Here is a 25,362-nt window from a genome sequence, read left to right as displayed (position 1 = left end):
ATTAAACATGATGCAATAAGGTTGTCTGAATCAAGTGCATTGAAACAGCAAAATGTTGAACCGCCATTAAAAACAACACCAAAAAAATCAGCATAAGCCTTAGTCCGAACAGATGCGAACTAAAGGTTCCATAAAGCTATAGATTTCAAGCAAATAAATCTAGCCGTAACAGTCGGCGAGTGCTTAAGTCTATCATACTCCACAACATACATTAAGCTATGTCACAGAGAGGAAGTTGCGCACAACGGAAGAAAATTAACAGCCTATTTACCTAATTCACGCTTCCTTTTCTGTAATATCAAGGAACTTATGGTCTATAGATTAAATAATAAACACCATTTACACATTTTTTTCAGTCTTACTTAAATCTATTGCATATTTATATGGCGGCACCCCTCCACCACAACGAACCGCGCTATAACTGCTGGCTTCTCGTTCTATTCCCTGCGGTGAGCGAGCGAACTTATAAACAAGCAAACAAAACTAACATGGTGGCCTTCACAGCGAGAGAATGTTGTCGTCGTAGCAAATGAGTTCGGAGCCGAAGGAAAGACTGAAGTTTGCTGACTTTTCTGTGAGGAGATTGACCTAAAGACAAAGAAACAAAGTACTTGGCGCATCAGGTGGTAAACCATGACTGGCCACACGGTGAACTCACCGGGCTTGTCCATGAGGAGCTCAACGACCGCGCCCCAGTTCTGGGCCTCGGCCAATATCCGCACGAGCATGGGCAGGAGCTGCGACGAGTTGCTCTGCTCCGGCCACAAAACACCGGTCCGTGCGAGCATAGCACGGACCCCCTTCAGGTCGCTGTTACCATCCGTGTAGACCTTCTGCACGAGTGGTACAACTTCACCGCATTCTATACGGCTGTCTGCACCCTTCGGAGGCACCGGAGTCCTGTCTGCCTTGTCGCCGACACTTGATGAATCTTGGTCAGAGACACAATGGGATCACGAACGCGTTAGCAGCAGTACATGGAAGAACTCAGGCAAAATACTCGCCGTTTATAAATTTAGACATCTATTCATAGATAGATGCGATGATGATGGCTCACTCGTCAGCGCGAAGCATGTCAGTCGGCCATTCCAGATGACCCAACGTAGACGGATGATCCTTCTTCGCTCGCGGTCAGCTGTCACATGCTGGCTCGTTCATGACTGATGCTCAGCATGCTCGAATGTTGATGTTGATTCCATTACAGCATGGCACATACGCACAAGGATTGGCCACACAAATGAGAAATAAATGAGTACCTAAAGATAACACGAATGCGAACGCTATACATCGCCGTCGGCGTGCAAGGCGCATCAAGCGCCACTTTTTCCATCCCAGCGTACGCAGCGCAGCTGATGTAACTTTGTTTTGGCCGTCGATGCATTGAGCTCTTTATTATAGGTTGACAGATTGGGATATTAAAATTGGGCTACTTTTTGTCTGCTTTGGCAAAGAAAACTATGGTTTCTCTAGTTAGCTATATTTATCTTCGCTAGTCTGGACACCATCTAAATAGTGAGAAAGGCGGAACATTCAGTTTGCGAAAACAGCACTTCACTGCGGCGAAGACATAAATACGATGCTGCACCGACGACGTTAAATCATGCACCATCTCACTGTATAGTTCTTATGTGATTAGCCTTATTCCGGAACTTCATGCACATTTCGGCATGTTCCTTCGTATCTGACCTCTTTCACATCAACTTGGGCCATTGTGCCATGTGACACTAGGTATCCAGAACTCCACATTGGGTATGTGCCACTGGGTAGGTATGCCCGCACAGACAAGTAGAACAAGAGGCAAGAAGTCAAGAAGCGGCAACAGGAAATTGAAGAAGTCAAGTACAGAGAAGTGGAGAATTTGCAACACAGTGCTTCGCTACATTGTTTCAATGCTAATTGTGTTGATGTCGACATTCATGGTAAGATGGATGTTGCCAGAACTTTTTTTTCTTTTAAATGTGTAAGCATTTCTATGCCTACCCAACGAGGAAACCCGTCCATCCATCCGTTACATAAGACGATCGCTTTCAAGATAGCGCCTGCAGCAGCGAGCGAATTGACCTTCGTGCTGTCTCTCACTTCAACGCGAACTAAGCGGCGAGCAAGCAACACAGCGCAAGGCTATCAGCATTCGGCGCACTCGCTTTCAAGATAAGGCCTGTACGGCTGCGCCATACGCAGCCACCACAGCACGGTAGATAATGGTTCGCATCAAGAAGAGGCAGCACCATCGACCACGTCTATATGTACGAAGTCTACCAAACGTGACATTGTTAAATTATGTCCCGTACTGCAGCACGCATAGACCAGTGCTCATTGTCCACGAAGCAGCAGTATCATCCAAACGCACCATCCCATAACATAAGTGAACATTGCGACTACTCGCCTCTTCTTCGTCGTCTCATGTTAGTTGGTTGGTAACAACTTTATTTATTGTCCTGCAGAGCTTTCGCCGACGGGGCCTTAGGTCTCCCACGTGGGGACGTCGAAATGTTGCCTTGCCGCCGCCTCGCGGTCCTGCTGAATGGCTCAGATGTCATCATCATCATCAGCCTGGTTACGCCCACTGCAGGGCAAAGGCCTCTCCCATACTTCTCCAACCACCTCGGTCATGTACTAATTGTGGCCATGTTGTCCCTGCAAACATCTCATCCGCCCACATAACTTTCTGCCGCCCCCTGCTACGCTTCCCTTCCCTTGGAATACAGTCCGTAACCCTTAATAATGACCACCGGTTATCTTCCCTCTCATTACATGCCCTGCCCATACACCCCCCCCCCCCCAATTCTTTTTCTTGATTTCAACTAAGATGTCATTACCTCGCGTTTGTTCCCTCACCCAATCTGCTCTTTTTTTATCCCTTAACGTTACACCCATCATTCTTTCCATAGCTCATTGCGTCGTCCTCAATTTAAGTAGAACCCTTTTCGCAAGCCTCCAGGTTTCTGCCCCGTATGCGAGTACTGGTAAGACACAGCTGTTATACACTTTTCTCTTGAGGGATAATGGCAACCTGCTGTTCATGATCTGAGAATGCCTGCCAAGCACACCCCAGCCCATTCTTATTCTTCTGATTATATCAGTCTCATGATCCGGATCCGCAGTCACTACCTGCCTTAAGTAGATGTATTCCCTTACCACTTCCAGTGCCTCACTACCTATCGTAAACTGCTGTTCTCTTCCGAGACTGTTAAACATTACTTTAGTATCATGCAGATTAATTTTCAGACTCGCCCTTCTGCTTTGCCTCTCCAGGTCAGTAAGCATGCATTGCAATTGGTCCCCTGAGTTACTAAGCAAGGCAATATTATCAGCGAATCGCAAGTTACTAAGGTATTCTCCATTAACTCTTATCTCCAATTCTTCCCAATCCAGGTCTCTGAATACCTCCTGTAAACATGCTGTGAACAGCATTGGATATATCGCATCTCCCTGCTTGACGCCTTTCTTCATAGGGATTTTGTTGCTTTCTTTATGGAGGACTATGGTGGCTGTGGAGCCGCTATAGATATCTTTCAGCATTTTTACATACGGCTAATCTACACCTTGATTCCGTAATGCCTCCATGACTGCTGAGGTTTCGACTGAATCAAACACTTTCTAGTAATAAATAAAAGCTATATATAAGGGTTGGTTATATTCCGCACATTTCTCTATCAGCTGATTGATAGTGTGAATATGGTCTATTGTCGAGTAGCCTTTGTGGAATCCCGCCTGGTCCTTTGGTTGACAGAAGTCTAAGGTGTTCCTGATTCTATTTGCGATTACCTTAGTAAAAAAGAGGTGAGGTGTGCAAAGAGCACACAAGAGAAGTGGACAACACGAACGCGGTATAAGTAGGGGAATATGGAAAAGGGCTCAGAGAACTCGAAATGAAGCTTAGAACGACAGAAAGCCGAGCTAGTTGGTAAGGATTCATTATGCAAAAAAAGAGGCGAGGCGTGCAGACAGGACACAAGTAGAGAAGTGGACAACACGAATGAATCCTTACTAACTAGCTCAGCTTTCTGTCGTTCTACCTTAGTAAATACTTTGTAGGAAGTTGGACTCAGTTCAAGTTTCTGTGTTGCAGCCGAGCTCCTTCATTTCACAATTTTTTCGTGGTGTTTCTCATAATTATACCCAACACAGCAGCGTACGACGACGAAAACATACAAGGTTCATAAGATGACTTTTATTCCTGGCCCAGCAACCATAGAAGGTGACAAGCATAGGCATGTAGTCTACTTGAGCTTCTTCTTGGGACGCAAGTTGTTGGAGTGGCCACACTTGCGCTTGCGGCAGTTTGTGGCCTTTGGATGCAGCCGGGCATAGCACCTGCACACAAATAGAACAGCCGTGTCACAATACTCTGGCAGCATTGACCATTCAACGTGCAGAACACAAGTTGACACTTATGCCTAGAGGGCAAGTGGCCTGCTCCCCAATAAAAACTCCATACATTTGCAAAAAAAGAAAAGGTAGAATTCAAAATAGGTGGCCTCCTTATATCACCTGCTAAATTTTGTGACATTTACTGCACCCAATGTTTAACCAGCATTTTATGAAGTCTGAAAATTTTCATAATGGTGGCAATAGAGAATGGTCACAGTTGTGAAAAATATTGTTCTCAAAGTAAAATATTGCAGTGACAGTTGTCGCAGAGACTTCAGCTGTATTCACTGCACTGAAACTGGTTGCTGCTGTAGGCCATTGATGTGAGTCGCCCACAAATAAGCACTACATAACTTTCAAAAGATTGAGGCTCCAACCAATTAGCTTACAAAGACACTGATAAATTGAGAGCACTAATAGCAGCATTTACTCAGTGGTTGTAAAGGTGCTATGAAATAAACAGGTAATGAGAAAGAAAGATAGAGGAAGACAAATAAATGGCTTGGTGGGTTATTTTTCCAAACGCAAGAATTTGCCAACTGTAAATGACATGCAAAGAATGCACTGCAATCGCAGTGTTTTGTTTGAATGCTACAAAATCAGAGACCAGTGGCACATCAGCAGCACATGTCAGAATATCAAAAATGCTTTCATTTCCTACCTTTTATGTGCAACATGCAAATCTAGAACTCAAAAGTTGAAAAGAACAAGAAGAGGACCTAGAAGAGTATGAGAAAAAGTGCACAAGCATAGGAAAACAGCATGGTAGAATGCCACAGCATTGCATACAGCACCAAGTGTACTAATGGTCAGCACTGCCATCTTCCTGCATAGGCTGGAGAAACATGGCGTCGAGGATGCTTGTGGCACAGGAAAGTAATTACAAGAATCACACAGGCACACTGTACCATGTTGTTTGTGTTAGAATGGCATAGCCTAACAAGATGGAATAATTTGCAACATACTACAATATATAAACATTAATAGTGGTCCCATGGCACACACATGCATCTGCTGCAGGTTTTGTACAGTTTTTCTGGGCAAAAACTGAAGGCCATTACAAGGATATTTCAAAAGTACTGTGGCACACAATGTGCAACATTTTTATTGCACTTTTCATTTCAGTGCTAATGTAGGCATTATTACATTCACAGTACGACCTTCATATCAACTCTCATGAAGCACTTTTTGCACCCAGGAAGGTCACTGGCTAGCTACAGCAGTCCAGTCATGACAAAGGGTGTGAAACTGTGGTACCTCAGAAATGCATTGTGCCAGGCCAAAAGGATGATGAAAGCAGCATCAAATGCAGGAAAGGAACTAGCACTTGTTTTTCTCTCGTCCACTGTGGGAATTTCCAGTTTTGCATGTTGTATCAAGCGAGATGTGTGTACTCTCACACCAGCTTTAAACTTTAGATGCGTTGTTTTATAGCAGAGTTTGCCAAGACCATGTATCTTGTACCGAAAAGCAGGTCGCGTAATCAAGCTTATTCTGTATGATCATAAGAATTCAAGGGTTTTCAAGAGGAAGAAAATTCCAGACATTTAGACCATGAAAATGCAATTTTTAATTGAGAGGGATTCAACGACCAGTGTAAACCCTGTACTGTGTGGCATCAATCTAATGACATTTCCCTGTCTGAGGCAATACTGAGGCAATATGTCTATGTCTATATGTCTATATGACATATGTCTGAGGCAATACTTTCAACCATCATGTCGACATACCTGTATGACAAGGAACACCTTTGCTTGCGAACTAATTCTGACAGACCAGCTTGCAGTTTCTGGTCCAGGAAATTGGTATGCATTGTAAGTGAGAGCTTGTATCAAAGAATACAGCTTCTATTACTGAATAGAGTGGCTCAGGGCAATGCTAAACGAGGTTGTCTTTTCTTGTAACTTCATGTCAAGCACAACATTTACCCACATTTGAGGTTAAACACGTCTGTTAACCCTTTCAGGGACAATGACGTAAATATACAGTGCCGCAAAGAAGTCCAAAATGGTCAATGCCATATATTTACGGCGCCATCTGTATGTTTAAAAAGCGCTCCAATTTTCTAATTTTTTTCTTTCCTGGCACATGCTGACACTATGCGAGAATACAAGCAATTTTTTCTCGCGCCTCCCTCTCTCTGTTTTCATAGCATGGTTTGTTTTAGAGCTAGTTTGCTCCGGCGCGTCAATTACTACCGCTTGTGCATTGGCGGGCGGCAGTTTCGGCTTCTTGCGCTCTCAAAACTGATGGCTATTTTGTTATCAATTGCTCAAAGGGCGACCACCTGTCTCTCGCTCGTTTAGTGCTCGAAGGGGTGTGCATAGGAAGGATGCCGCCGTGCATGCGTTTCCTTTTCTTCAAGACTCTCGAAAACTAATTACCTCTGGTTGGCGATAAGACGAAGATTAGTGGCAGTTTTTCCCACGTTTTGCTTTCGTGACAGGCACACAACCACACAGCTTTTTTTAGTGCGCTCATCTATGCAGTTCGATTACGCTATGGATGTAAATATTAGTCTAAGAGCATGAACATTTGAGACTTGCAAAATATTCTCGTGCACTCATTTTCTAAGCCGTGAACTATGTGTATAACAATTCATCGATATTTTAGTCATAAGTTATTCATGAATAAACAGTACATATATACCAACGCAAAATATTTTTCTCTCACTTTGCAGTCACCCTAGAAAAATTGCGGTATCTTTTTTCTTTTTTGAAATAGGTCCCTCGGAACAATTGGAATCCGCCAAAAAAAAAAAAAAAAACATCGGCCCTAGGTGGTCGGCACATGACGAAATAAATCGACCCTGAAAGGGTTAAGTGCTCCTAGAGGGCAACAACTCTAGATTGGCGCATCCTTGTCACTCACTTGCGGCAGATCATCTTGTCGCAGTTGTACTTCTGGGCTAGGATGCGCAAGCTGGGCTCAATCACACCACCGACCAGGCGCAGGCTCAGGTCCAGGCTGCAGCCGGCCTCCAGGGTGTCGGCATCGTCCAGTGGCCTGCCCGAGGCCAACAGGAGACGCTGCTGGTCACATGGCAAGCCAAGGCGGGATCGCAAATCCTCCTTGAGCTCGGAAACCAGCGCACCAGGCGCTAGGTCCACAACCAGCGTCCGGCCATCAAGGCCACGCACGAACACTTGCTGATGCATGTCAGCTGCAAAGACAAAGTAAGCCTTAAAGGGAAGCTGAAAGCTTTTCCAGAAAAAATGAGTGAAGAGCAATACGCCGTGGTTTTCAACCCTCTGAATTCGAATATTGCATCGAAATTGAGCGAAAGAAAGCACAAACATACTTTATTTCGACTAAAAGTGCAGCAGCAGACTCGCCCAGCTCGCGCGCCTCGTTTCAGCCTGTGATTGGTCGGGCGCCTTGTGACGTCAACAATTGTGTTCGTCCGGACCGGCCGCTGCCGCTACACACGAAGCACGGTGCAAAGTAGTTTGGTGGTGTTTTGCCGAGACGGCCATGGAAATTTTCGAGAGCTTGCGTTTCTCTGAGGAGTTCGGTGTTAAGTAAAAACTCTACAAGAGCAATTTTGCGCGCGACGGTGACGGCCGTTGCTTGCACAAATCGCTCGGTGTTGTCGCTCGATCGCTCATTTCTAGAAATCTAGAACTCGTCGCCCGGAAATGCTATGAGCGACTAGCCAATTGTGCGAAGCCGAAACTGGATGTACATAACTCAAATACTACTGTTTGTCACACGGAACGAGCAAACTATTGAATTTTACACGTGCAAGAATAAGAACCCAGTGCAAGACCTTCAGAAATATTTTGTGCTCCTTCAGTAAAATACATCAACTTAAATTGATAAAGCATGCGTCACGCTAGTTTCGGCGCATATATTGCTGCCCTCATACCGGGAAGTCGTCGCTCGCGTGGAGTTCGGCTTGCAGACGAGTGAACGCGACAGCCATCGCCTCGCTTGTAGCGCTGTCGCGTGCAAAATCACTTGTAAGGGATTTATACTTGCACATACTACACGTATGTACATACTTGTACATACTACATGTACGAGCCGATTGCGAAGAGCCGGCCTTTCCAAGAAGCACAAAATGCTGGTGCAAGCACTGCTTTCCACGGGAATGAAGGCGAAGTGTTAGCATCTCCTTGTGTTGGAAATGTTCTTTGGCGAGTATGTTTTTTGCTAAGCTGCATTCAGCGTTCCAGTGAGTACGTTTCCGGGCAAACTGTAGTGTTATGTTCCTGCATGCCTCCTCATAGAATGTAAGCGGTGATGCAATCTTCAGCATTTGTGCGCTGCCCCAAAGCTGTCGGCAATCTACACAGACAGTTTAAACGCGGGAAAAGTTTACCGGCTGTTGTAGCATGTGTAGTACAGAACCTTCATCAGTGCGCCATCCGCACGCTACTGGTAACCAGCTAATTCCGTCGGCTACGTGAGATGGTCGGTTTCTTATGTGTGCAAGAGAAGGGGGAGCACAGCGTCTTGGCATGAGCAGGCTTTCCAACACATGCAAACTTTACGCTTGCACTGCGTTATGGTAGCTGCATGCAAGCTGTTTTACAACACATGTGCAAATAGAAAATTCGCGGCGCTTGGCGATGAAACCTGCGTCAAGCGTGGGCAATAAACATGCACCTTCCGTTCAGCGTGCTTATCTTTTTTTTTAGGAGAACGCAAAGCACGCATTATTGATAAACTCCGGTAGTAATCGTCACGGAAGTGGTTAGAGCACAACACTGTTGTTCTTGAGCGCTTGAAGTTGTTTCGCTTCACAGCAGCCTCCCACTTAGCTGAAAGCTTCTTGTCTTGCAGGAACTAATGGAACATCGGAGCATCGTCGCGGCCGCTGGTGTTCGTGAAAGCGTAGGCTGCACAGAACGCCGGCATGATCGGCCTACAAGTTCAATTGATGCTGCGCACGTCAACTACCACTCCTATATACACACAAATAAAGGAATGTAGGGTCGAGCGAAGCAGATTAGGTCGGCACGCACGCAGAAATAAGCCCGGTCAGGCACGGTCGCGGAGACTGCGAAGGAGCGGAACACCAGTGTTGACGTCACTAAGCCGCGGTTTCCGGTCTCCGCTCGCATCGTCAGCGTCAGTAGCAGCGCGCGGCGCTCGACGGGGGGCGGAGCTACAGCACTATTTTAACCGACGATTGCGTCGCTCCTAAGGGAGAAATCCCCCCAAAATTTTACCTTCATGGTTTATAAGGTTCCCGCATCCGTAAATTTCGCTGGTGCAGATCTGCATACAAGTTAAGGCACATACTTAAACAGAAAAATATCGTCACGCAAATAGGCCAGTGCTGTAGCACATTTATCAAGCTCGGCTGAAACCGGTAACTCGTTTGCATGCCTGTTTAAGGTGGGGGCTATCAACATGGAACGTTCCAAGCGCGAAGGTTGTATTATTGTTCAATGGTCCAAGGAAAAAATTTAGCAGCTCTAGCCATGTTAACCGCGGACTGAGTAGCCCCTCCTAAAAAAAATTACTAGATTGATAAAGCAGAGAGCGGAGATAGATAAAAGCAACGTATTTCTGCTGCAAATTGATGCATGGTTTAAGTGGTATGCATGTGCAAGAACTTTGAGCGCAAGCTATGCGGGGTCATTTAGGTCTGTCTAACGTTACTCTTACGGTTTCCTAATTCGTTAGAGACTGTTCATAGTTCAACGTAGGATGGCCGTAGGAACGCGGAATGTTATGACACGAGGTAGACTCGCCAACACGCATCTGCCACTCGACTCTTCTACACCACGATTCCGCAAATCGCCGCTTCAAGCGGGTTCCTGTCACGCAAATGTACATAAATATTACTGGCACAACAGTGTCCGCAGAAAGAAAAACGCCAGTTAGCCTGCCTGATCGGACAACGCCGGCCGCAATCTTCCGAAACGTGCCATTTACACTACCATGAAAAACATACAACATAAGCATATCACTAGAAAATGTACTTCCAGGACACTTTTGCCACTGGCGGACACAAACAGCCGAAAATTTGATTACTCACAAATAGATATTTCCCGAAAATGCAGAGATGGAAAAAACGCACTTACTAGAGCGGAGCCTGACTGAAGCAAAAAGAACACGGGGTCCTCAGCACTGGCGGAAAGACGTTTTATGCAGTGTTGCTTGACGGCTACACGGTTTCGTCTAAATAATATATAAAGTAATAAAATGTGCAACTTGTTGACGCTAACTGGTTTAAACATTATCATTCTAATCTATTACTTGATCATTACACTACTGAATAATAAATTTGCCTTACAATGCAGTTTTGGTTCAATATAAACATTTTAGTCAATTAATTTTTACTATCTTTTACAGCAACCTCATTTCAACATTATGCAAAACCAAGCTATGAAGATTAAAGTGAATTTGTTTTTCTAAATATTAATTAATAGGTACTTACAACCTCAAAGAATCTTCATGATCAGGTGCATAGGAGAGTTTTCGCTTTTCTCCTGGCCACATCGAGTCGTCAGCGCTGGCACGGGGTTCTTTCCGGTAGGCGTACGGGTCTTTTCTTTTGCGGCATTCTATCCGAATAGACGCCGGAGATGGTATGTTCGCTGTTTCCGTGTTATTTGTAGTTAGCCACTATATTCAGTATTTCTTGCTTTCTGCGAAGCTCTTTAAAGAGAATAAGGTTTAACTGAATCAAGAATTGCTGAGCTATTTGGTGAAATATTCAGTGTCAACTATGGCACACGTGTTGCATGCAAGGCCTAGATCTCTACGCGTGTGCGTGCTTGTGTGATGCAGCGGTACCGGGAACTCGGACGAGGCTAATCACATAGTGATACAGCTGTTCATTTGTGTATGTTCGTGCGTGTGCCTCAGTTTATTCCTAGCCGCAGGGGTTTGGCATAGACTATGTAGCAGTATGCTCCTTTGCCCACTTTCCCTAGTCCGTCTACTGGGCATGTTCGAGGCACTGTGTGAGCGTTTATGTACGAGGTGCATTTGATTGTTCCAGTGTGCCAAACTCACTCCAATTAAGAAGCTCTGAGTGCGATATGTCGTTTATAGCGTTAAAAGGTCGGACGGAGCTACGTTCCTGGTCCTGTGCGCTGCTGATCGTTGTCAATAGCACGCCACGTTTTTGGCCATAAGTGGTAAATTTAGGACTGTCGCTGTGCCACTTTTTCAGCCCGTCATAAGCGCGCGCACGTTGTCACCGTACCAAAAAACATCTTGTGTTAATGCGTCGGGACTTGACTTAAGCCTACTTCAGCTTTTGCATTTTGCTTGCATATTTCAGCCGCCCAAACAGGATAGTAAGAAAAAGACGGACACGAAGGGGACTGCCAAGAAGAAGGAGGGATCCTCCGGAGGCAAGGCCAAGAAGAAGGCAAGTAAAATGTAAATCCAACGAAGGGCTCTTAGGATTGTGTTCTTGGATACCACAATAAACGTTAAGCTACTCGGCGCTGTTTTTGCTGTGTAATATAAGAATATGCCTATAATCCCTTGTTAGCGGTACACCAGCGGGATTGCTGAATTGAAGCATGATGAGGTCAGTCATTTACAACTTTCAAGCATATGTTTCTGTTCACTAGTCATCAGGGAGCAAATGTTAATGCATGATGTATTACAGGAAAAATGATGTCCTACGCTTTTTCTGCTAACAACTGCTGCAGCACAGGCTATGGCAGCATCTAACACTGTGGAACTGGGCAGCGAGATCAGCTGATGGGATAGCAGCAGTAGAACATTCTCTCCGACACCGATAAGGCAGTCATCTTCGAGGTAGAGTTTTTTAATACTCTTGAGATAGCGGAGTTCGAAGGTTGTAGAGGATTCACAAGAAGTGCTCGGCCAGCATGCAACATCACGTGAGATGGTGGTATCGTCTCAATTCCTCATGTGACATGCTATTGCACAGGCTGCGCTCGCTGATTCGTAAGTGCAGCCATTTTAATGTTTGGGCTTGCACCTTTCCACACTGTTCCAAGCACTTTCAACGCCAGCGGCCTTGTTTTGCGTAATATAGCAGCTTGGAACGATACCACACAGGTGAGTCTGTGGATGCAATTTTCACAGAGCACGACCCAGGAGGGATCCATCCATGGTACTGTGGCTCTGCTGACTACGCATGAATTTAGCCATTGACAAAGCAATTGTTTTTAATTTCTAAATACAAATCTCTATATAGTAGTGTTACATTGATTTCTCTGCACATTTTCACTCTAACAAGTGTAGAATTCTATTTTCAGTATCGTAGAGCCTCAAAAATTCAAGGCCCCTAAGCACTTCTCACGAGTTTTGAATGTGAAAGCATCGTCCATTTGAATGCCGCTGGGCAGTCCTTCCGAGTTAAGAACTCGCATGCAAGCGATCCCGTTTAGATGCTTGGCCAATGCCTCCTAGATAACATGAGGTTGATGCACTTGAGTGCACAGGCCTGCTGTCTAGTTAGGCCAGTGGGTAAGAGAATCTGCTTCTGAGCAAGGGGTCACAGGTTCAAATCTCATTACCGCCAGCGTTTTTTGTTTCAAATTTATTGTTTTATACATTAATTTCTTTATAAGCAAATATCAAAGTGAAATTAGAACTTGGGTGAGAGCTTGCGCTGGACAGGGAATGTGCAGATAACAAAGTCCTCCGAAGCGAGTACATTGTGGTGATGCCCTCTCCCTTCGTGCAACACCTTTCATGGCAGCAAGTCTGCACTGCTCTGTCAAGGTGTGCACGTGACGTGGTGTTCCAGATTTAGGTGCCGTTTCGCTGCTACAGGCACCACTTTTTCCACTCAATAGGCCATTTGATGCTTTTGTGACAATCTCATTTAAATGCGAAGCACAGTCTTAGAAAAAAAAACATTGCTGTAACCTGCCAAGAAGCTTCCAAGTAAACACCTGCCAATGAGACCACTTGTTAAGGCCTTTTAGTTTCAGACTATGGCGCTAAATCTTGCTCCACAATAATTTGCACTTGCAGGCGTTGTAGCTTTGCTGTGAGGAATTGCTGAAACAGTATAGTTGGTGGGGTCAGGTTTTCCTTCAGCATACTGCAAGATTGTGGGCAGTGCATTGCTGTGCAAGTTCCGTGGCTGCTGTTTTGTTGTCAAGCACGAATTCTCATGCAGCGCGAACGAATTCCTGTGGTGAGCTGTTGATTGCCCCAACAGGTCCAGACATCGCGCAACATTAAGTGATCACCTCGGTGAGATCTTGCTGCATTCCTCACCTCTTGGGTGTAGCACTATATACTGAGGCACACTCACCACCTGTACTCCTTTTCTTTGTGGTACGTGACCAAGTTTCCAGTCCCTAATGCAGGATGAATAAATCTTTACTAAATTGATATTGAATTGCACCTATTCAGCTTTTCTTTGTTTGGCCGCATATTGAAAACCTTCTTTTGGCAGGTCTTACCACCTGCACTTGACTCTGAAAGTCAATATTTTTGTTAATTACAAATAGGCAATTAGTTTTTCTTAGTGCAAAAAAAGTCAATTATTTTTGTTGTAAGTTTGTAATGGTGAATTCCAAGAAATGTACTGTACTAAAGAGCTGTCATTAAGAAGGTATCTTCCTGACTGATCAAAGAATGCAAGTTTGCATTTTAATGTTTATCTGTATTTTAGCTTATGTTATCAAATTCTAAAGCTACAAATTTGCAAATGTGAAGCTTTATTGTGATCTATACAAAATTTCGAAATGTTGCAGTGTTCTAAAGCACTCTATCATAGCTTTTGTGCACTCTGATTCTCGTAACATTGAGGGAAAAGGGAAATGAGGATTGAATGAGTAGCAGGGACACAGTGCTTCCCTAAAATTTTCGACATGGGAAAAATGCACAAAATTAAACACAGTGCAAGAATGACATTTTATGCTACAACACCAGGCAGTTTCTTTATGAAGCAGCATTGAAGACTTGTTTTGGCAGCAAAGCAAGCTGCATAGATGCTTTTTCAAACAAGACCATGATGGCCTGGCTGTGATGGTTTTGAAATGGCGCATGACAGAAGTGTTATTTCAGAACTTTCGCGGGGAAAACTGAGCATTCATAAGACTAACCCAGTGTTTTCTTCCTCAATGACATTTCATTTTGAGCTAATTTCTTGCCAACAGGTGCGCCCTGATATGGGGGTTAGAAGAATAACCAAAATTAAAAATCTGTTTGAATATTTTTGTCTCCATGGCCCATGTGCCCCTTAATCTCATTCAACTTTCTGAGCTGATCGCAACAATGCAATGATCGTTTGATAAAGTAAATAATTATGGAGATAATTAAAATTCTATTACTATTGCTTGTGGAGACAATATGGTAAAATATTGGGCAGAAAGCAATAATGCACGAGTTGACAGCACACTGTTTATAGAGTGAAGTTTCGCAAGCAGTTTTCAAATCCAACAATTGGCAATTTAGTGTATCATCAAAGTACAGTATTGACAGTATGGCTACTGCTGAACAGAAAAAAAGATGTAGCTGTCCTAGATCTCGATATAGCATAATGAAGCGTTTACATGTTACCAGTTATAACAGGTTAGTAGGCCCCTGGCACATGTGCTAGTATGTATGCTGCAGTGTTAAGCATTTATTATTGCAGAAAAAAAATGGTTTGCTGATTTCGTGTGCTCAGCATTTGGCGTGTGGCGAGATTATTTACAAGATATGGATTGCATGTTTGGCCGACGCAGCATCACTGTAGATTGCACCCGAGGTGAATGTCTAATCACAAGAAATGTCATTGGTGCCATTTGCCAATTACTCCTGCGCCGCATTTCGAGCACAGCAAGATTGTTCACGAGGAACGGGGTGTACATTTGGCCGTGCCGACGCAGCATCGTCGCAGGTTCGACACAAGCTGATCATCTTTATAGGAACACCGCACTCGCGTTGCCAAATTAGAGGTTTCTCCGTTAAATTTAGTATGTTTTTACTCTGTTTAGCAGTGAAATTGTTGTATTGCGGGAGGCGGGGATTTTAAGTTTTGAAGACTTAAACTTTATTGCTGCGGTTTTTGGTGGTTGTACATTTTTATTTTGAAGAGTCGAAGTTTTTAAAGTTATACTCTTTTCTGCAAAACATCACTGTGCGTGTATGACGTAACGGTGCTGAACATCGGAACACGCCCAACGCTTTGAATTGGCTCTTCTTTCCCCCCCCCCCTTCCCAGTAGTGTACCCCTCTAGCGGGTGCCAGTCACAACTTCATACATCCATACACCATTCTGGAGAGTCTGCCTGCCATCACGTGTAGTTAACAGCTTGGTGCCCCTAGTGGAATTTTCTAATCTTCGATAAAAAAAATTGCTGCCATTGAACTTCAGTAGGAAAAGCTCACTCCCGTTCTGGGACGAAGCCAACAGGCTTCTGATAAAAATCCTTCAAATTGGCCGAGTTTGCCATATCCATGCTGGTGCTGCCCTGGTCGAATGCAAAGGTTATGTGTGTTCAGTTAACTGAACATTATCAAATGTAAACAGGGATGCTGCTCAAGCTACAAACAACCCACAAATGTAGTGCCAAAGACCGCCACGATGGAATTCGTCGGCAGCAGCATTGGAAGCCCGCCTGGAACCAGCGGTGCAGTTGGGCGATCACCCGCTGAGTGCTCATCAAACAAAGACAAAGCAGATGACATCTTTCTGGGAATGAAAGTGCCTGCAGTGAATCGGCAGCTTCTAGACAAAGAAGGAATTTCTTGATTGATTGAAAACTATTGAATGCGTGGGAATTACTGGTGTCTGGAGTACAAATATTAAATTTTGGGGGTTCCTGTTGCAATTGTTTTTTTTTTTTTTTTTAAGTTGGCGACACTGCTCCATGTAAGTGTTTGCCTGCTGTCATGCCATAACATGCGCTTTACACAAGACAGGAGAGCATTTATAGAATCGAGGTTTTAAAGGCAAAGCTTAAGCGCCTTCCAAATTTTTTGGGTCATTTCTCGCCATCCACGCTGACAAATTAATTTTTTTCGGACACTTGGGGTGCATTTTGGGGCAAAGTGTTTTGATAACGTGTAGACTAGGCATTACAGATGCCGAAACAAGTAGTTCCCAAAAAAATTTTTTTCGCGATTTTTTGTTTTTAAGATCCACAGTTCCCCCTTAAAGGAAGATTTGGTTGGCTGCCAGTTCCTCGGTACACAGTTGGTGCTTGCGCTCGGCTGCAGCATTGGCACAGAATAGACAAACTCATTCCTGGTTCTGCTTGCGGCGTTACTGATGGAAAGCTGCCTGCTTCTAAGGAGTACATATGACACAGGGCATATGACACACTGCGAAGTCTGGGAGAAACTGCTGCACGTGTGCTCGGCTGCGATGGAGAACGATGTCACTACTGGCGCAGCTAATCCAACACCACCTTCACTCGGATCCATGTCATATAACTCGGCCTGTCTGCCAAGGAATCTAATGGGGATGATCCCAAGTAGTCAACATTGATCTTGATGTCATTGCGCCAGCCTTGTCAGTCGAAATTTCAGACCAGGTAGCCTGACGTCATGGATCAGAGTAAGCAGGCCTTGTGCTGTCTAGGTGGTGTTGGCCAATTGCGTGCCCTCTTTTGCACATGAGGTTGTGCAGGCGGTGTTTTTGGTGTACAGGTGACCAACAGATAGACGGACAAATCAGCTAGCCATATACAGCTTCGCTATGAAAATCAAATTGTGAGAGTTGGTGTTCAGTGTACACTGCTGTTAACCAGGCTTGCTTTTTGTGAGGAAGCCAAACTGGTCCAGTTGCAGTCCAAGGAGTTCTAGACCACTCTTTAGGCATGGGGAAAAAACACTCCGTAGATGGCACTCGCTGCTGTGAATATCTCGGCCAAGTTATCTAGTCATGCGCGGCGCATGTAGCTTGCAAGTGTAATGCAGTCGCCTTTCTCTCAAACGCTCTTTTCAACAAAGCCTGCTCCTTACTCTTTCCCAGTTGCTTTATTTTGTAATATAGCAGATTCCCATACGCGGCTGCTAGTGGCCAATAGCTGAATGAAGAACGGTGTTTAGATTGGTGTGCTTCATCCTGCTCTTACTGTGCATATTTCTTGAAGTATAGTAAACAGGCTGAAGTAAGGAAAAATCTCATTTCAAATTGCTTACTTCTGAAAGAAGCGAACTATTGTCGGCTATTGCTTATTTCACCTAGATTTAAACATTTAACTAGCCTTGAACCATGTAAAACTTAAGGTTGGAACACGCACATGCTTGCCACTGTGGGATAACTCCTGGTCGCTCCTGCTTAGATGCCTTGGTGGACTTCGTATTGGGCTATCATAAAACTTCAAAATGTGCAAGTTAGTGTGACTGCTATTCGTCGGTCAAGTGTGGTGCAGGACAAAGCCAGTCCACACCACATAGCACGACCAGACTGGAGCACACAATTGAGAGCACGCACTAAAATTGCATGTATCTGCGGTCTGCTACATAGCATAGATACCGTAAGGTGCTGCGACGAGTCTGCTGGCTGAGGCCGCTGCAGCTCACTGAGGACGACATTTGGGTCGGCATGTCGTAGGTCCCAAAACCAAAAGTAGTGGCATCTATGTGAACATCTAAAATCAAATGTGAACTGCGCACCATAGTGGTGATCAGTAGGAGGAGCATTGTGGGACTGCACCGCTGTAGCCTTGAGAAGTGTAAGGCACTGAAAGAGTGAAAGCATCACAAATGGCATGTTTGATTGCCAGTAATTCCACTTCTGCTCAACACATTGAAGTCCTTTTTGCGACGGAAGTATTTCTGAAATAGCCTGTTTTAACTTCAAATGCATTTCTCCATTTCTATGAAAAGTGGTTCAGGACCCCTTTAAACTAAGACGACTTTTCTGTGCTGTAAAAGTTTGGCAAGGAAACATTGCTGTTCGGAATGAATTTGTAACCGAGCCTTAAAAGGGCACCACAACCCTGAAAACGTTGTCGGTTTTGTATTCAGAAATTTCCGGCTTTAAGCTTGGGCAATTAGCATGTGCAGTCTTGCTGTTTCCTTGGTATATTATGTTTCCACCATAGTGCTTAGGGTTCCTGAACTTATTTGGATAATTTTTGCTCATATTAGTCAAGTCTCTGTGGTTGGTTGGGTGTATTTTGAGAGTGACTGTCACAGTGCTTTTCCATGTGCAGAAGTGGTCCAAGGGAAAAGTACGTGACAAGTTGAACAACTTGGTGCTCTTTGACAAGGCTACGTACGACAAGCTTCTCAAGGAGGTGCCCAGCTACAAGCTGATCACACCCTCTGTTGTCTCTGAGCGACTCAAGGTGCGAGGCTCTCTTGCCCGCAAGGCACTTGAAGAACTGCTCCAGAAGGGTGAGTTTATTACACATGTGAACAGACAACCCGCTCTGTCTGCTGTGCTGTAGTTTCTTCCTTTTCATTATACCGGTTACAGGTGTACTAGTACCATTTTCATGTTGACGATTATGATTCTTATAATGGTGTTTTTCAACATATAAGGCATGCTTTAAGGGGGACCCTGCGCCTGAAAGCGTTTATTATTTTTAAGTTTGTCAATTGTGAATGCACTTGCTGAGTTAATGTATTTCAATGTGCTAGTTTTAAATATACATCCAGTTTTCTTGCAGAATAACTTTCCAGAAATTGATGAAATTAAGCTTTGTTGCATAATTTGCCTGGTTGTGAGCTATCTACAAACTCTACATGGCATAATAAATATTGACATACAAAAATGATGTGGAACTAACAAAGAGTGCAAATAAGCAAGTATGATGTTCTAACCCAATTTTATATCAAATCAGGGTGTCTACCAACTTGGAAAACCGGCAATTCCCAGGGATTTTGAGTAGTCTGGAAAAACTCGGGGAATTTGTGCCTCTATAACAGAAAATTAGCTGTAATTTTATTGCAAGGGTCGAAAGTTGCGGTAATGCAGGCTCGAGTAACGGAGAGGAATCTTCTTTGACACCCTGTCGTAGGCTGGAGGAGTTGCCAATGTACAGTCAACGAGCGACTTTCCAGATGCCCGATAATTTGGACTGCTTCGCGGTGGCACCATGTAACCCATAGAGTCAATGTATCAAAACGTCCAAAATTTCGGGTCCAATTTTCTGGACTTTTTTGCCGTTACCGCAGGTCTGAAACGGCATTAAAGCCACCACCGCTGCCATTTCGATTACCTTGCCACCTCGAACCGGCGCTCTCACACAGATCTGCTGGCAGCCGTAGCCACCACTGCGGCAGCGCTAGGCCTAGCCACGTCGACATTCGCTATTAAACTTCTTGCCGTTGGGTGCCATGTTTTGCATTGACAGAATTCGCTGCTGTCAGCAATGGCACGGACTCCGCCTTTATGGTACTCACGATTGGCTTAGAAGCTTGGAAAGCACTGTACGTTGCATAATGCCGGTTTCCGATAGTCAGCTTCGCCTCTGTACAGAAATATTACTTGGTGAAGCATATGCAAAAGTATTGCAGTGAAGCATAACAAGCGTGGGAAGGGGCTATTGCCACGGGACACAGTATGTATTCCTTAAACACGCGTGCACCTGGTATCTCCTGCCACAGTACGAGCACTGATATGCCTAATGCATGTACCGACAGGCCTTCAGAGCATTTTCGAATGGGCCTGTGACGGTTTGAGCCTTTAAGGCAGTAAATGACATGCATTTATTTTTTCCAACTGGCCAATTTTTCGGACGTTTTCGCGGCCCCTAGGGAGTTTGAAAAATCGGACGTGAACTGTGCAACTGACCAAGAAGATGCTTCAAATGGTCCATGGGGCGAACGAGTGGCAGAAAGAGGACAAGAACAGAAAGGACCTACGCATTGAGAAATGAACAGGAAAGGAAGCATGCTGCCGCCGTTTTTAAGGTGCTTGAGCTCAAAAAAAGTGGCTGATGCCGAGATGCAAGTGTCCCTCATCCAAACCAAAATAAACTCTAAAGCAGTGAAGCACAACACTGAGGCGTTGTGCGCGGGCTGAGAGTATGTCAGGACAGTGGAGGTTGACTTGCAAGCTCTTGAGAATCTCAATTATGACAAAGTTCGGGCCTCATACCACTGAGCTTGCCATCAGTTGATAGAAATAGCTCATATTCAAAAATATTTGCTTCTGTATGCATCTCCTTTTTATTCGTATTTGAAAATGTCAGACTCGATTTCCAATTTTTTTCGAATACATTTTGTTTGCTCTGCATTCTACTCACCCCTCCCTTCTGTTTTCTTTTTGAATAACATAAACACTGCTCATTAGTATTCAAATTGGGTTAAGTAGCTTTTTTTAATTTTTTCATATGCTTACTAGAGGATGACTGCATCTGGTGATATAACATAAAGCAAGCGTACAAAGCAGTGGCTATGCCAAACGTTTCCACGTCATAGGAGGCAGGAAATTAATTTCGCCTGCCTTCACAGGCCTAATCAACTGAAAAGATCCTGTATGGCTTGTCTCCTCAAATTGCGTTCTTTCATTTTGTGCTTTTGTCTTTGCTGCTACTACACAGCCTTTAAAAGTTTTTGCAGTGGATTGCTTCCTGAATGACTTCTAAAGGGCCCTTACCAGGCCCCATAGCAAATTTTGGTTATACGCTGGAAGTTGTTACGTGTCCTCTAGGGAGCATTGTGCCACAAACATTTTTCAAATTGGCTCATTAATAGCCAAGCTAGAAATATTTCAGTGCCGCAAACCCACGATTTCAGTAGGCGGGCTCCACTGCCAAGCAAGACACTCTTCTCCACTCGCCCCATCTAGCCTTTGCAAACAAAATTCCTTCCCTGCATTCTCCCATACCAGACCTCGAGGATCGCGTGATGTATACGTCACAGGCTCCGCCTTCATTTTTTCATTACACATTAAAGTGCGTGCAAAATCACTATTTTGCCATTGTGTAGGGCTTAACTCAAGGGCTATAGCAGCTACACAAACTAATGACATAATTGAAATCTGCTTGAAATGCTCTCTAAGCTTGTGGATTTTCAAATCTATAGTAAAAATATTAAGTGGAGACGCTCCTCAATATGACTTTTTTTATTACTTGTACTAGAGGTTTCAAAATTCAGCCAATTAGTTTTCTATGCAGATTTCAAATATGTCATTACTTTTTGTGTGGTTATAGTTTTTCAGTTAGGTGATGCACAACAGCAAAATACAGCCATCTTTGTGGGCACCTTTTATGTACTAAATTTTCACAAAGGTGCCGATATATAGCTAAACATGTACAAAACCTGAAACTATGCAAAAAGATTAGAGCATTTTAACTTTTTCTTCGATTCCCTGAAATATAACCTTGCACTTTTGCAACTACTTGCTGGAGATTTTGCAATTTAAAGTAGGTATCAGCACTATACATATCTTCAAGAGTATGCATGCCATATTTAGTTAGTACAAGAAAATTATAAATGTGCAAGGTTATTTTCATGTGATTTTGAAAAAATTTAGTATCTACTTGTAATGCTTACAGGTGGGTGTATTTTCAAATATCTAGTACAAATATTTTAAAAGATGTTTTTCGAGGAGCGTCTACCCTTAAGGGCGTAGTTGCATCAATTTGCAGGTGGATTGACTAAGTATTTGTTATCGCTAAAGCAGAAATTAAGAGTCATTTATCTGGATTCACGCCCTACATTTGAAGAAGCATTGTGTGTACATGTAATGACCTGGTTCTCAGATTTAAATATGTTGACAAATTTTTAATTTGCTTTTCATCCAGCAGAAGTGAAATCATTTAGTGAGACTTGTTTTGTCTTTGCAGGACTCATCAAACAGGTTGTCAAGCACCACAGCCAAATCATCTACACAAGGACAACCAAGGCAGAAGATGCATGAGCTGTGAATAAATAACATCTAGTGCACAGACCTTTTCTTCCTTTGGCTTTGTTACTCAGCCCTCGCAACCTAAGTACAGAAATTAATTCCTACTATAGTAGGATGGACAAGAATGAACCAAGGTGCCCTATTTTTGTTGTGCTGCCTTCATATAGAGTGGTGCTGGCTAACACTCCCTTCGTTATTATTCAGAAACTATTTAATTTGCTTAAGCAAAAATGCGTGGAACACTAAAAAATGTCAATGGGAAGTTAAATGAGTTTGATAAAACACAGCTCTTTTAAAGAAGTCTTACATCAAGCTTTAGAATGTGTGATAAGGCTGCTATCAGCTGCTTCCCATTGTCCTGACATAGCTATTGGCCTCGAGCTCCACCACTGGAAAAGCTGGCGCCACCGTCGGCGTGACGTGCTAGGAAGGGTCACGTGGACTTAGCGGCCGCGTCGGCTTCGGGCGCGCCGAAGCGAGCTGAAAATGAGTTTAAATTCCCTCGTACGCTGCGGTCCTTATTTAGTGGCGAAATTTTCCCGCTTTGAGTGTCTCCTTTACAACGCTTCAAAGCACAATAGGTAGTGGCTGCCTTTGAAGGCGCGCAATATGGTAGGCTACTGCTCGGTTCCGCAGGGCCGGACGCACGTAACGGAGGCCGGTGTCAGCCTTATTAGCCGCTGGACAAGAAGCTGCGTGAAGCTTGGCTCGGGAAACATAAAACCGGCAAACAGTCATCGGCTACAACTCTGGTATGCAGCAAGCACAGACGCGAGGAAGATTTCTGCTACGGCGCCCGGTCTGCGATGTTCCGAAAACGCGCATTGAGACGCTCGCCCGAGTCTGCTGCACGACTAATGTTATGACGGTTTGGTCTATCAACTAGTCGATGCTATAGATACTGGCAAGTTAAGTGGAGTAGAAAGGCAGCGGTAAGAAGCACATTTTAAAAAAAGCATGGCATATGTCATGTTTGTGTTATCAATTAATGCACTGGATTGCAAAAAAGGAGCAGCGGGAAATCGCGCGCTGAGAACACCGATAAACATACAGTGCGACGCAACTCGAAAAATAATATTGAAAAGTCAAATAATTTAGAAGAAAAAAAAAGATAGAATCGTCGCGACGGGACATCAGTCTCCGTAGGCGCCGAAGTTTCTACAATGAAATGATTTTTGAACAGCTCTGATAGCGCCCACGCAACAATGGTTGCTTGTATACTGTCAAATGCTCATATTCTGCGGCCTAAAGCTCATGGCACGGTGCGAAAACGCGCGCGCGGAGAAAGCGAAACAGGGCGCGGACAAGCATGCAGACGCGCAGTCGGTCGCTGCGTATCTGCGCGATCGCTGCATTGAGGCTTCGTTCTATTACGCTCCATTTAGTTATACAAACACTATAAGAACATGTTTCACATAGTTTGCTCTCGGCGTTTACCTACCTTTCACGCAAGAAGCCGGTTCGGGAGACTCCATCGCGGCGACCGCGCGCAGTGGCGTTCACTGTACGTATTCGGTAAGGAGGTAGCGTCTGTAAACCATTGTGTGCTTTCAGTTTGCCCAAGATTTTATTTAGACAGCAAGAAACTTCTCTCGTTTTGAAAGTACTTATATAAATGTCCGGGAGAGCTTGCGCGTGGTGTTTTCAGTGAGCGCTGACAGCAAAACCTATGAGGAGCGCGCCGCATGATCCCTCATACTACGCCAGCGAGGCGCTTCCGATAGATGGCGACTCCGTAACTCCTCGCCGCCAATAGGTTACATGTTTATATTTTGCAGAAATGGGAGGCTTGGTCATGGCAAGTGTGATTTCTGACAGTTGTGGCGAAATGTATGTTGATGTATTACTAGCTTATAAAAATTGCTCACAATAAGTGCTCGAAAGCCCTGCCCCGTTTCAAACAAAGGCAACATATACTGGCAACCTTTTAAAGAAATTACACGAGTCGCTTATTTCAACTGCTTGAGAGAAACGACTTTGGTGGAAATAGTTTTGCAATTCTTGAAGGTTGCAAACATCGGACGTTTTATATTTAGGGGCATGAGCATCGAGTGACACTTCTGTTTCTTGCGCAGCAGTTCCGGTTCACCTCCCGAGACGACCGTGGAGGAAATTCGAAAGCAATCTGGAAAAAAAAAATTAAAAAAAAACTATAGTACAAGATTTGTGGGCTTTATTTAGATATATCGGAGCATAAGTTTACAAGTTGAGTTACTGAAGTGTCTGGAATAATTACAATTCGAAATTACTGAGACGGGGCGAAATTCAAAATCAATCTGAATATAGAAAAAAATACTGCAGTACAATATTACTGGGTTTCGTTATAGATAGATCAGCATTAAGATCAACTGAAGTGTTTAATTGGAAATTGCTGATGACCGTGCACCAAAGCACAGAATCGGTAGACTTCAGAGACCCGCCACGTGAGCATGACTGGCGAAATTCCTGGAAACCCAGAAGTAGAAGCGGAAGTAATGACGGGATGCATGAGGGTGGCACATTTAACCGGCTAATTAATGGAAAGCAGTTTCCTCCGAGTTCGGTTCATGCGTTGCATTCGTCTAAAGTTAACTTAAAGGGACACTAAAGGCAAATATTAAGTCGACGTGGACTGTTTACCAGTGGCGTAGCAACAGGGGGGGCCGGGGGGCCGTGGGCCCCGGGTACAAGGGGCCAGCGGGGGGGGGGGGGGGGGTCGTATACGTCTGAAGACGCCCAGAAATTGTCGATATCCTCACCTTCCTCGACTACAACCGGAGGGGGGGGGAGTGACAAAAGACCTATGGGCCCCGGGTGCCATACGACCTAGCTACGCCACTGCTGGTTACATACCGTTCCTGAAACCTCGAAACGCTTGTTTCGTGTTAAGGCTTCGTTCACGAGAAAATTACATCTGAAGTCGGAATATTAAAAATTCAAATCTGCCACTGAACCGGGGGAGTGGTGACTGCATACGCCATCACCACCCTTTGCTGCCGTCAGTAAAACGGCGGCCGTCAGACAGCAGTACTGAGCCAAGACAGCGACGGGTTCGCCACTGCAGCTGCTTTTTGGTCAAGTCGCATAGACCATTCAGGCATCCCGCGATATCGCATGGAAGTTGAATTCTCTGCTACTTGCAGTTTGTGCGAGTTTCGAGAGCCAGCAAAACTAGCGTACGTGGGCGGCGCGGAGTTGAGCGAAAACGAAACCTTTCGACCGCCCGCGCGTTGTCAAGGGCTTTTTTTTTTCTTTTTTTTAAGTAGAACTGGACAACTAGAATTTTATTTCATCTTGTAATACGATAC

General features: G+C 44.4%; 2 protein-coding genes across 3 annotated transcripts; one reads left to right on the top strand and one right to left on the bottom strand.

The window, feature by feature from the left end:
• Positions 1 to 4,152: 4,152 nt before the first annotated feature.
• RpL40 (ribosomal protein L40) lies at positions 4,153 to 10,497 on the bottom strand. 2 transcript variants are annotated; one of them, XM_075691738.1, is made up of 3 exons: positions 10,413 to 10,497; positions 7,246 to 7,537; positions 4,153 to 4,317 (listed from the first exon to the last, which is right to left on the bottom strand). In XM_075691738.1, exons 2-3 carry the CDS (start codon positions 7,530 to 7,532, stop codon positions 4,224 to 4,226), a joined length of 381 nt encoding a protein of 126 aa, XP_075547853.1. In that variant the 5' UTR covers positions 7,533 to 7,537; positions 10,413 to 10,497; the 3' UTR covers positions 4,153 to 4,223. The 2 variants fall into 2 exon arrangements, with proteins under 2 accessions (XP_075547853.1, XP_075547854.1); XM_075691739.1 differs by having other exon boundaries at positions 10,367 to 10,455.
• Positions 10,498 to 10,799: 302 nt separating this feature from the next.
• On the top strand, positions 10,800 to 22,117 carry RpS25 (ribosomal protein S25). The gene is made up of 4 exons (XM_075691737.1): positions 10,800 to 10,919; positions 11,621 to 11,710; positions 18,429 to 18,612; positions 22,014 to 22,117. Exons 1-4 carry the CDS (start codon positions 10,917 to 10,919, stop codon positions 22,085 to 22,087), a joined length of 351 nt encoding a protein of 116 aa, XP_075547852.1. The 5' UTR covers positions 10,800 to 10,916; the 3' UTR covers positions 22,088 to 22,117.
• The last annotated feature ends 3,245 nt before the right edge of the window (positions 22,118 to 25,362 follow it).

Source organism: Dermacentor variabilis, chromosome 5 (genome assembly GCF_050947875.1).
Source record: "Dermacentor variabilis isolate Ectoservices chromosome 5, ASM5094787v1, whole genome shotgun sequence".
NCBI lineage: Eukaryota > Metazoa > Arthropoda > Arachnida > Ixodida > Ixodidae > Dermacentor > Dermacentor variabilis.
Note: the sequence above shows the minus strand (reverse complement) of the source record. Positions and strands in the feature narration are given on the sequence as shown.